Raw genomic sequence first — 10,647 nt, forward strand, 5'->3', positions numbered from 1 at the left:
CCATCGCCATGCAGAATACACTGTGATTTGCCATGCTGCCGCGGCTGGGTGGAAGGCGGGGCAGCGGAAACCTTCAGCTCGCACGTCCCGAATGTATTTAGATCTGTTGGCGATTGGCGAGCGAGACGAGCCATATGTGGATCCCGCACGACCGCGGCGCGGCGTCGCATGACGCTGCGCACGTCGCTGTGGTCATGTCATGATGACTACAGGTCAGCGTCACACCCGCCGCGCGCAGCACTCCTCCACCAGCTGCCCATGGCCTGGCCGGTCGCGTTCTGAAACTTAAGTATATTGGCTCCTAAGCACGGATCCGCCACAGCGGCGGAGCCACACAGACACACGGGAGCGGCCGTCTAGTGGGGCCGCTGCACGACGCGGTTCGAGCCGATCGCCCGGCCTCTGTGCAGTCTTTGACACATTGTGATGGCAGATTAGCCGCTCGCTCCAACGCCGAACAACCGTGGGCGCCGGGGCAGGCGGCACCGATCGAGCCGCGGCCGGCCAAAGATGGGTTCGAGCCGGTCGCCCGGCCTCTGTACAGTCTTTGACACATTGTGATGGCAGATTAGCCGCTCGCTCCAACGCCGAACAACCGTGGGCGCCGGGGCAGGCGGCACCGATCGAGCCGCGGCCGGCCAAAGATGGGCTCGAACGGCAGACAGCGCGTTAAGAATCGAACAACACATACAACCGCCTGTACACGGGAAGGACAGTCACGCTACGAAGCTCCTACCTCGCCACACGCCTGCACAGCTGGCGCGTCGCTCCCGGCCCGGCTACGGAATGAGCAAGCACACTAGCTGTACATCGCACGTATTTAAAATGTTACAATCGATTCAACTACGATAATGGTTCGTCAAACTGAGTGGATTGTGTGGAAGTGGAGTGATAACTACGTTGGTGCAGGCACATTTCCTTTGGCTCGCTGTTCGTAAGCCGGTGGCCGCTCGTCCATCACAGCAGATCGTCGAAGGCCAATGGAACGTTTTGCGACCGAGTGGCGGCCACACGTGGGCTGAGAGCGCACGTGAGCCCCGCGCGGCCTGAGGCGGGTTCGAGCGACCAGGCCATACTTTGTTTCAACTCAGCATGTAACGCACGGCGTTCCGACTCATCGGCAGCCAAAGGGACCGATTTCGAGAAAGAAGATATCACGACCCCTTAAAAGTACAGAGGAGGAAGTGACGCTTTGTCGCTGCCCAGACGGGCCTTAAACCAACATGTTGCCTACACCGATGGCGCGCTAACGCATCTCCCGCGGGCGCTTCCTGCAATCCCCCTAAGCAAACAGCACGGGTCCCCCTCTGGAATCGCTCACCCCTCACCGCTACCAAAGGTCGTCGACACTCGGCCCCGCTTCACACGTCTCGAGTGTGCGGCTCGGCCTCCGGAGCCGGAGCCGGAGCCGGAGCCGGAGCCGGCGTCGGCTCTAAATGCCCGGGGTCGCCGCCGCCGTCTGCCGGCGAGACTTGCGCCGCGGCGCCGGCGAGTCGAACGTCATCAGGTCCTCCCCGGTTGTCGCCAGTGGACTCGGCCGGCCGCAGTCGCCCAGCAGGCTGGGCAGGCGCCGGGAGCGGCGACTCTGGCGCAGTTCGGCGGTGTTGGCGTTCAGCTCAGTCAGCGGCAGCGCCGAGCGGCGGCCTGCGGACGTGGCGGAGCCGGGGATCAGACGATGGCGCGGCACCGCACGCCGACAACACCACGGACGGGTGGCGGCGCCGGCAGGCCAACACAGGACCGCGCCGGCAACCGCGCCCTGATACACACAGGTGGCAGAGAAGCGTGCAACGCCTGGAGGTGCCGACTGCCCGAAAAGGAGCGGAACCGATTGTTGGTCACCCTCCAGGCACTATGACGCAACCCAGTCACGCATACAGACGCGCTGGCTAAAAATAGGCCCCTATGTGACATGTACCAGCCACGCAAGAACATGCCGCAGTGAAATAACTGACAAAGCATTGGTTGCACCTAGCTAGCACGGAGTTCGGAACGCAAATCAAGTCATGCTACTTGCTCATTCACGCTACCCAAACCCAGCAGCAATGTGACATATTTTCAAACATGTACTTCATGAACCATAGCAGAAACACGGGCTTTCAACGAAACTCGCGCACTCTGCTCTTTCCGCAGCGCACAGCAGCAGAGCGACAGCTCCCACACCCTCCGAGCCCCAGTCATCACTCACGCCACCACTCCCAGCACGGTCGGCCGGGCCGCGCTCGGTTACGTACGGGAGGCGCGCGCCACCTTGGGCGTGTCGGCGCGCCGGCTCATCTCGTGCGGAGGCGGCGGCCGCTCGGCGGCCGGCGCCGGTGGCGATGGCGGCGGCCGCAGCGCCAGCTTGGCCGCGGCCGTGACGCGCACCAGCGGACTGAGGTCGCTCAGGCGGCGGCTGGCGCCGAGCAGCGCCGAGCGGCGCAAGTCGGCCCGCTGCCGGCGCGACGCCGCCTCTGTCGCCAGCACACCCGCGGCGTCGGTACGGACTCGGCACCGCCCGGCACTTGACGCTGTGCACGGGCCGGCGTACAGGCGCCGGCTGCCGCTCAACGACGGATGGACCATGGCACAAACAACGGCATACGCAACAAGCACGTGCGTGTCCCAAGCTTCCCCACAAAACAACACACTGCCTCCAAGCAGCGAACAGAAACAACAGGACAATCTTCACAGCCACATGCAACAGAACCCATGCATCTGACTCTTTGACCTCTGTGGACGGCCAGCGGTGCGGACGTGCCTCAACTGACCTTCAGCAGCGGACGGGGCCGGACTCGGGCTGGCCGCCGCGGTAGGCGTGGCCACCGTGAAGAAGCCGCCGGCGAACTGCCGCTCCGGTCCGGCGTCGGGGCCGGCGGCCGCAGCCGGTCGCGCCGGTGTGGTGGCGGCGACCGGCTCCGGGACCACGGGCGGCTCCTCAGCCACGGCAGCGGCGGTAGTCGGCTCCTCGGCCGCCCGCATCCGACGTCGGGCGGCTGTTGATACGACAGCCAGGTCAGAGGGGTCGCCGCCGGCCAGCAGCCGGGCCTCGGCGTTGGCAAGGCTCATGGGGCGAACGGACGAGCCATTGAGCATACACAAAGCTGCGGGGGACGCGGCGTGCGGCCCACCCGAACACGCGGGCAAGTCACCACCCAGCCGCCGGCTGCTACACGCCTGGCACTTGAGCAACACCGAATCAATACGAAACACAGAACGGGTCCAGGACCTCTGCTGACGGACCGAGAGCGCGGCTGATCTCCGGGCCCTGCCCTTCGAACGTTAGACGGACTAGACGCGAAACCGCCCACACCACCCTTCGCAGCAGCCAGGCAGACAGGACGGTTCTGTGGACACAGTCCACGCGGCGGCGGCCGGCGCTCACCCATCATGGCGGCGCGCAGGGCAGAACTGGGCGCCGCCCTCTTGGTGGCGGCCGGGCGGCGGGCGGTGCCGGCGGCTGGCGGCTTCCTGGCCGCCTTGGCAGGGGCAGCGGCGGCGGCGGCAGGAGCTGGAGGAGAGGCGGGCGCTGCCTCCTGCCAGCCGGCCGCCTCCAGCTCCGTCAGACGAGCGAACTTGCGGTCCACGTCCTCCACCTGAGCAGTAGCGGTGACGTCAGCACCGGCCACGGCCATCGTCGCCATGGCAACCACCGCCGCTTCGACTAAGGAGCACTACCATCACTCCTGGCAGTCGGAGCATGCACGTAGATCAACCGGACTCTTCACGCAGTTGGTACCATAAACCCGCCGCAAGAAAATAAGAAAAGGCGACAAAGACATAGCACAGCTTCGGGCAGTTAACTCTTCATGAGCGCCTGCCTTACGAAGGTGAGCAAGTGTCGACGAGCAAGTGTCGAGCAAGTGTCGACAATATCGATCAAGCGAGCCCGTATGGCTGGAGGATATTACGCGGCGAAAGGTCTCTCAAACTTGAGGGAGCCACGCATATCGTGCTGCACGACATATACGTGTCCCTTCTAATTGTGAGAGGTCCCGGCGGCATGCGCTTAGACCTACGCACTACCCCACTTGGACCCAGGACACCAGGAACCGTCCGGTCAACAATACAGCCTTACCACCGAAGCCAGCACCAACGACCTCTTCACGCGCTGTGTAGTGTACGTGCCATCGGTCCGTCGGCGGTTGGCCACGCCTCCACAAGTGTTCAGCCCACTCCCAATGTCGCAACGGCTTCTGCCCGGCCCACAGCCGTCGCCGCGCAGTGACCGTCCACCGCCGCCGGCCGCGCCACGTCCTCTCACCTGGAAGTAGATCATCTCCCAGAAGCCCTGCAGGTCGGTGAGCGTGGTGGGCCGCGGGCCGCGCAGGAACTCGGCGCTGTCCACCAGGCCCTCGAACTGGCCGAACCGCTCGCGGATCAGCAGGCGCGCCTGGCCTGTCACCGAGCGCAGCTCGCCCTGCGCCTCCGGCGGCGGCGCCCGGCCGTTCGCCTCCGCCTCCACCGCCAGCAGCGCCTCCCAGCGCCCGGCCAGCGCCGACAGGCGGGCCGTCTCGGAGCTGAGCAGGCCCCTGCAGACGCGGCGACGCCGGGGTCACACGCGGGACAGGCGCACGTCCCGCGGCTGAGCAGACTACCGCACCAGCGGTCCTTGCCGACGCGGTCAGAACGCGCCCGTGCCTACACACACCGCGCCAAACGCATCTGACAGCAAGTTCACGACAGTGGGACCAGCGGCTTCCAGTGGCACAAAACAGCCTGCTAACGATCCGAAGTGCCGTCAAAACGGCAGACAGCTGCAGCTGCGGCCCGTTCGTCCACTCGTGACCCTGGCGGGCTGAAGCCCTACACCGGCGCAGCTGGTTATCCCCCGGACGCCTCGCCCCCGACGCGGCTCTCGCCTCCACCCACCTGAAGTGCTGGATGGACAGCTCGGGGCCGGGGGCGGCCGCAGCCTCCGCGGCCGCCGGCTGCCGAGCCGGCGCGTCATCGGACTCCGCCTCCGCCTCCGCCTCCGGCTCCGGCTCCGGCTCCGGCTTCTGGGCCGCGGCCGGCTTCAGCTCCGGTTTAGTGGCCGGCTCAGGCTGCGATCTCTGTTCAGTGACCGGCTCCGGCTTCGACTTCTGCTCAGAGACCGGCTCCGGCTCGGGCGGCTGCTCAGAGACCGGCTCCAGCTCGGGCTGCTGTTCGGAGACGGGCTCGGGCTCGGGCTCCGTGTCGGAGGCGGGCTCCGGCGCCGACACCGGCTCGGGCTCCGTGTCAGACGAGGAGAGCGCACTCAGCATCTCGGCGCTGCTGGATGTGGCCTCCGAGCCGGTCTCGGCCGGCGGGTCACGCCGCGCCGGCGACCGACCCCCGTCCGAGCCGTTGGCCAGGCGGAAACGCTTCTGTCCGGGCTGGTCGCCGTCCGAGAGCGGGTCTGGCGAGGCATGGGTCAGCGCCGTCAGTAGGCAGGCACCGACAACAACGGGACGGATGCTGGTTCAGTGGTCACGGCTGAAGAACGACGGCGGCTGCCAACCACCAATCTGATGTTTTAGCGGGAAAATACATTGGAAGCAGCATGAAAACATCATGCGCAATGGCAACATGGCGCCAAGCCGCCGCAGGCCGACACGTGACAGCAAATCTCTCGGTGGAGCCGTCATCAAGGCAACGTCGCCGGCGCCGGCTGACCGGGACGCTATGTCGCGCCGCCGCCGCCGGCCCCGCCCTCACCGTCCATAACGATGGACTGGGCGGCCCGCTCGCGCGCCTCCTGCTGCCGCTTCCGCTTGGAGGAGGAGCCGCGCGTCAGCGTGATCCACGGCGAGCCGATCAGGTGGCGGAACTGGCCGATGGCGGCAGCCACGTGGGCGGCTGCGCGGCACATCGGCACTATCAGCGGCAGCAGCAGCCGGGCCGCACCAGCCGGCAGCCAGGCCACGGCCTCCATCGCCGCCGCTCGGCCATGCACTATCGCTCGCCGGCCCGCCGGCCGGCCGCAGATAGCTCGGCCGGCCGGCGAGCGACGTTGCACCCGAGTGAAGGCGCAGAGGGGGAAGGGGGGAGGGGGAGCGCTTGGAGCAATCATCGCTTATCAGCTTGCGACGCGTCGCGTGCCGTCGGATGCACACTCGTCACCCAGTCACGAATGTTGACGATGAACGCAGCGTCTACATGCTTAGAACAGTGCGCTCCCGCCAGACACCGTTTAGAGGAAGATCTGATAACGGCGTCTCGAGATTACGCCTGCATTTAGCGCGTCACACAACGTTCGCTCGCGTGGCGTGCTGACGCCGATCGCCAGCCGGCGCCGGGGCGGGTACCTGGCGTGCCCATCGTGTCGGAGTCAGAGCCGGAGTCGAACGGCGGCGGATGGTGCGCGCGCGGCGTCTTGCGGTAGCTGAAACGGCAGACCCACCGGTCAGCACACACACACGAGCCGAGTGGCTCCCCGTCTGTGCCCTATTCACCAATCTGGGCTCAGCACACCCGATCCACGCCAACATTACCCCAACGCTCCACTTATGCGGTAGTTGACATCATCAGCTTCGCCGCCATCACAGGTGCCGCACGACCTCCCCCTCCCCGCCCCGATTCCCACGGCCCACGGCTCGGCCGGCGGCGACAAGGACGTCGCTGGCCGCAAAACAGACAAACATCGTCCACCGAGAGACAGATAAAGCATCAGCTGAGCCTGGCGCCTCAGATGCGTCTCAGCTCAGTATCAGAGAGTACGGGGCCTGGCGCCTCAGATGATGATGATGATGATTTGGGGATTTAGGGCGCATCGACTGCTAAAGGTCATGCAGCGCCCATAACTATCGATTCATGCAGAGCCGTCAATCAGAGAAGTGCATCAATCAGGTCACCCTATAGAGCCATGATGATCGGCCCTAGCATCATGATGAGAAGATTACAGGAAAATCTATAGCGCGAAGGAACTGGAGCACTTTACCAAACCCGACGATGTTCGAAGAATCCCCTAAAAAGTCGCGTAGCGTGCGACTCTGGACGTGGCGTCCGAAAAACTGCGCTCTCGTTGCAGCAAGGTGGCGGCAAGCGACCAGTACGTGATGCACGGTCAGTGGATCAGAGCATCGACCGCAGCATGGTCTGTCGCCAGCCAATAGCAGGTGACGGTGCGTAGCATATGTGTGACCTATGCGTAACCGGCAAAGGGCAACTTCTTCCACCCTACTGTCCCGAAAGCACGACTGCCATAATCCAATGCGGGGTTTCACCGACTGCAGCTTGTTGGCGCTCAGCGAGTTCCAGTAGAACTGCCATCGCTTCTGCATAAACAGCGACACTGCGGGGTACATGTCTTGAGCAGGTAGTGGTGTTATAGGAATTCTAGTCCCTGTCGTAGCGCGCTTTGCTGCCGCGTCAGCAAGATCATTTCCGCATATCCCCACGTGACTTGGGATCCAGCATAGAACGACCGTTTTTCCTGCTCGATCCAGTGAGCTAAGACGAGATTGAATGTCCTGAACAAGTGGATTCGACGGGAAGAAGCCGCTAACAGCCAGCAGGCTGCTCAAGGAGTCGGAAAGAATTAAATGCAGATTGCTATCGTCCACTTCAATAAAACAGAGAGCTTTGCTAATGGCTATAAGCTCGGAGTGTAGACCGACGCGTGTGAAGGCAGTGTGAATGACCGTGTGGTCGATCCGCACACAAAAGCGCACCCTACACCTGCATCCGTCTTCGAACCATCTGTATAAGTCATCTTGTACCCGTCAAAGGAGGCCATGTGCTCTAAAGCTGCGCCTTTGAGTTCCGCCATGAGGACATGTTGCTTTTGCATATTTGATAGAGAGACATCCACTCTTGGCGATGCTAGCTCCCAAGGAGCAGTCTCCATGGGTTTAGGTCTCTTGACACGCCGTAGGTTCAGGCCGCTCGCATCTAAAAGCTCTCTCATTCGTACACAGAAGGGAGAAGTTTTAGGTGACCGTTGACGTAGGAAAAGCCTTCGTAAGCTACGCGAAACACTGCTTTGTAGGTGGGATGATCTGGGAACTGCGCCAGCTTGCACGTGTAGCGCAGTCCCAGCATCTGCCTTCGCAATGCTAGTGGGGGCTCGTGAGCCTCCACCAGAAGACTGTCTATGGGCGATGTCCGAAAAGCCCCTGTGGCGATACGGAGTGCGGCGTGATGCACCGTGTTCAGAGTACGTTTGATCAGGTCTGATGAGCTGTCGTAGATAAAACAAGCCGTAGTCAAGTTTTGACGAATCAGGGAGCGGTATAGGAGTAAGAGTGTCCTCCTATCAGCACCGTATGACGTACGTCCCACGCACCTTAGGATGTTAAGAGATTTTAAACATTTGTCGCGGAGATTTCTGATGTGCTCACGGTATGTTAGGCGTCGGTCAAAGCGTATACCGAGAAATTTCGCGGTATTCTCATTGGCGACGCGTTCCCCATACAGCCTGATTTCCATATCAGGACAGTGACGGCGACGACGACAGAAATGAACTGCAGTTGTCTTCGATGTAGAAAACCGGAAACCGTTGAGCACACTCCACTTCTCCAGACGTGTGACAGCCAGCTGCAGCTGTCGCTCCATCGTGCGAGTGGTCGATGAGCTACACACCAAATAGCAAAGTCGTCTACAAACAGAGAACGGCTGATCCCATGTGGAAGCGTGTCCCCTATGTCGTTTATCATCACTGCGAAAAGAATGACACTTAATACGCTGCCCTGAGGCACACCATTGTCCTGTGGATACCTGTCGGATTGATAAGAACCAACACGCACCCGAAAGAATCTGTCAGTCAGAAAGTTTTGTAAAAACTTTCCCATGTGACCACGGATGCCACAATCGAGTAACTTCATCATAATTCCATGTCTCCATGTGGTGTCATAAGCTTTTTCTACGTCAAAGAAGATGGCGCCGGTATGACGCTTGCTACTAAATCCGGCTCGCACTGCGGTATCAAGAGTTAAGATGTGGTCAATCGTGCTCCTGTTCTTACGGAATCCGCACTGAGCATTCGTGAAAAAGTTCTGGCGTTCTAAAGTCCACGAGAGCCGCACATTCACCATTCTTTCCATGAGCTTACAAAGCGAAGATGTGAGGGCGATCGGGCGGTAGTCAAGAGCGTTCGTCCCGCTTTTCCCGGGCTTTAAAATAGGCACTACTATTGCCTCTCGCCAGATTGGCGGGAAGTTACCTGACACCCATATGCAGTTGAAAACTGCCAGCAACGCTCGTAGTACACGGGGAGGAAAATGCCGTATCATATCATTGTGGATGAGGTCGGGCCCCTCCGCTACACTACGCAGCGAGCGAATGGCCGCTTGAAGCTCCATCATAGTGAAATGTTTGTTGTACGTCAGGACGTCATCTGTACAAAAAATTAACCTGCGAAGTTTCACATCGTGCCCTGTGCCGCAAAAACCGCGGATCGCAGGTGCCATTTCGGCAACGGTCTGACAGGGCTTCCCCAATGGCTTCTGCCACATCACTTGGGTGGGTGATGTCTTGACTTCCCACTCGCAGTACGGGAAGAGAAACTGCTGGATGCAGTCCAGCGATTCGCTTAATGCGGCCCCATACCTGTGACGTGGGCGTGTGGCGATTTAGTAAATTGACGTAGCTGCGCCATGATGCACGTTTCGCCTCTCGTATAGTGTGGCGTGCGGCCGCGCGTGCTTGCCTGAAAGCCAAGAGGTTTAATGTGCTGCTGTGCCGGTCAAAAGCCCTAAAAGCTCTCCGACGTGCACGAATAGCGTCGCGACACTCGTCGCTCCACCAAGGTACAGGGTACGACGAGGGCATCCGGAGGTGCGCGGAATGCATCCTTTCGCCGCATCCAACACGAGAGACGTAAATTCCTCCGTAGTCGGAGGTTGCAGAGTCGAAATCGTTGGAAAACGTTTCGTCCAGGCGAGTCTCAAATCCCCTCCAGTCCGCCTTCTTGAAATTCCAACGCTGAGGTCGAGTACCAAGAACAGTACCACCACGGTACCGAACCCAGACCGGAAGTGGTCACTTCCAAGGGGGTCCTCTGAAGCATCCCAGGTGAAGTGTGGTACCAACTGCGGACTACAAATGCTCAGGTCTAGCACCGACGATTGTCCGGATGGCAATGCAAAATGCGTTCTTGATCCTGTATTTAAAACGCACAGACCTTCGTCACGCACGAGAGCCTCACATAGCCTCCCGCGAGTGTTCGTGGAAGCACACCCCCACACAGTGTGATGTGCATTAAAATCGCCTAAAACGAGTAGAGGGGGAGGGAGTTGAGAGACTAACTCTCGTAGTCCTCCAGATGGAAATGAGACCCCAGGTGGCAAGTAGAGAGAGCAGACAGTTATGGTGCGGCGGTTGAAATTCACCGTTGCTGCGACAGCCTGCAAGTCTGTTCTCAAACACCAGACGCCGCGTAGGTACGCTTTGGTGTACAGCCAAAAGAACGCCACCGTAAGCAACGGTATCTGTTGGCATGTCAGTGCGGAAGGTAGTGTACCCTTTCAGCTGAAGGCCTCATCAGGCGCCAACTTGGTCTCCTGGAGACACACGGCTACCGGGCAGTGCGCGCTTAAAACTGTCTGCAAGTCCTGGGTGCTTGACCTTACACCTCTACAGTTCCACTGTAAAACTGACTGAATGAGGAGGCTTTAAAAGCGCTGTAAGGTTTAAAAAGAACTCAGCAGCGCTAGAGCCTGGCCCATGGTTGTGGGTTTTGTCGTCAGAACCCGAAGAGATCGGGCG

The 10,647-nt window shown here is 60.9% G+C and overlaps 1 protein-coding gene across 1 annotated transcript in view; it reads right to left on the bottom strand.

The window, feature by feature from the left end:
• Positions 1–219: 219 nt before the first annotated feature.
• The window catches only part of LOC119108135 (translation initiation factor IF-2), a 28,775-nt gene continuing 18,347 nt past the window's right edge, over positions 220–10,647 (bottom strand). The window contains exons 2-8 of the mRNA XM_037231713.1: positions 6,249–6,325; positions 5,659–5,799; positions 4,986–5,359; positions 4,244–4,432; positions 3,434–3,575; positions 1,477–1,644; positions 220–278 (exon numbers count right to left, since the gene is read on the bottom strand). Coding sequence (XP_037087608.1) covers positions 220–278; positions 1,477–1,644; positions 3,434–3,575; positions 4,244–4,432; positions 4,986–5,359; positions 5,659–5,799; positions 6,249–6,325 — 1,150 coding nt within the window. The remainder of the gene's footprint in view (positions 279–1,476; positions 1,645–3,433; positions 3,576–4,243; positions 4,433–4,985; positions 5,360–5,658; positions 5,800–6,248; positions 6,326–10,647) is intronic.

The sequence above is a fragment of the Pollicipes pollicipes genome, unplaced genomic scaffold, assembly GCF_011947565.3.
Source record: "Pollicipes pollicipes isolate AB1234 unplaced genomic scaffold, Ppol_2.1 Scaffold_6686;HRSCAF=7923_pilon_pilon_pilon, whole genome shotgun sequence".
Classification (NCBI taxonomy): domain Eukaryota; kingdom Metazoa; phylum Arthropoda; class Thecostraca; order Pollicipedomorpha; family Pollicipedidae; genus Pollicipes; species Pollicipes pollicipes.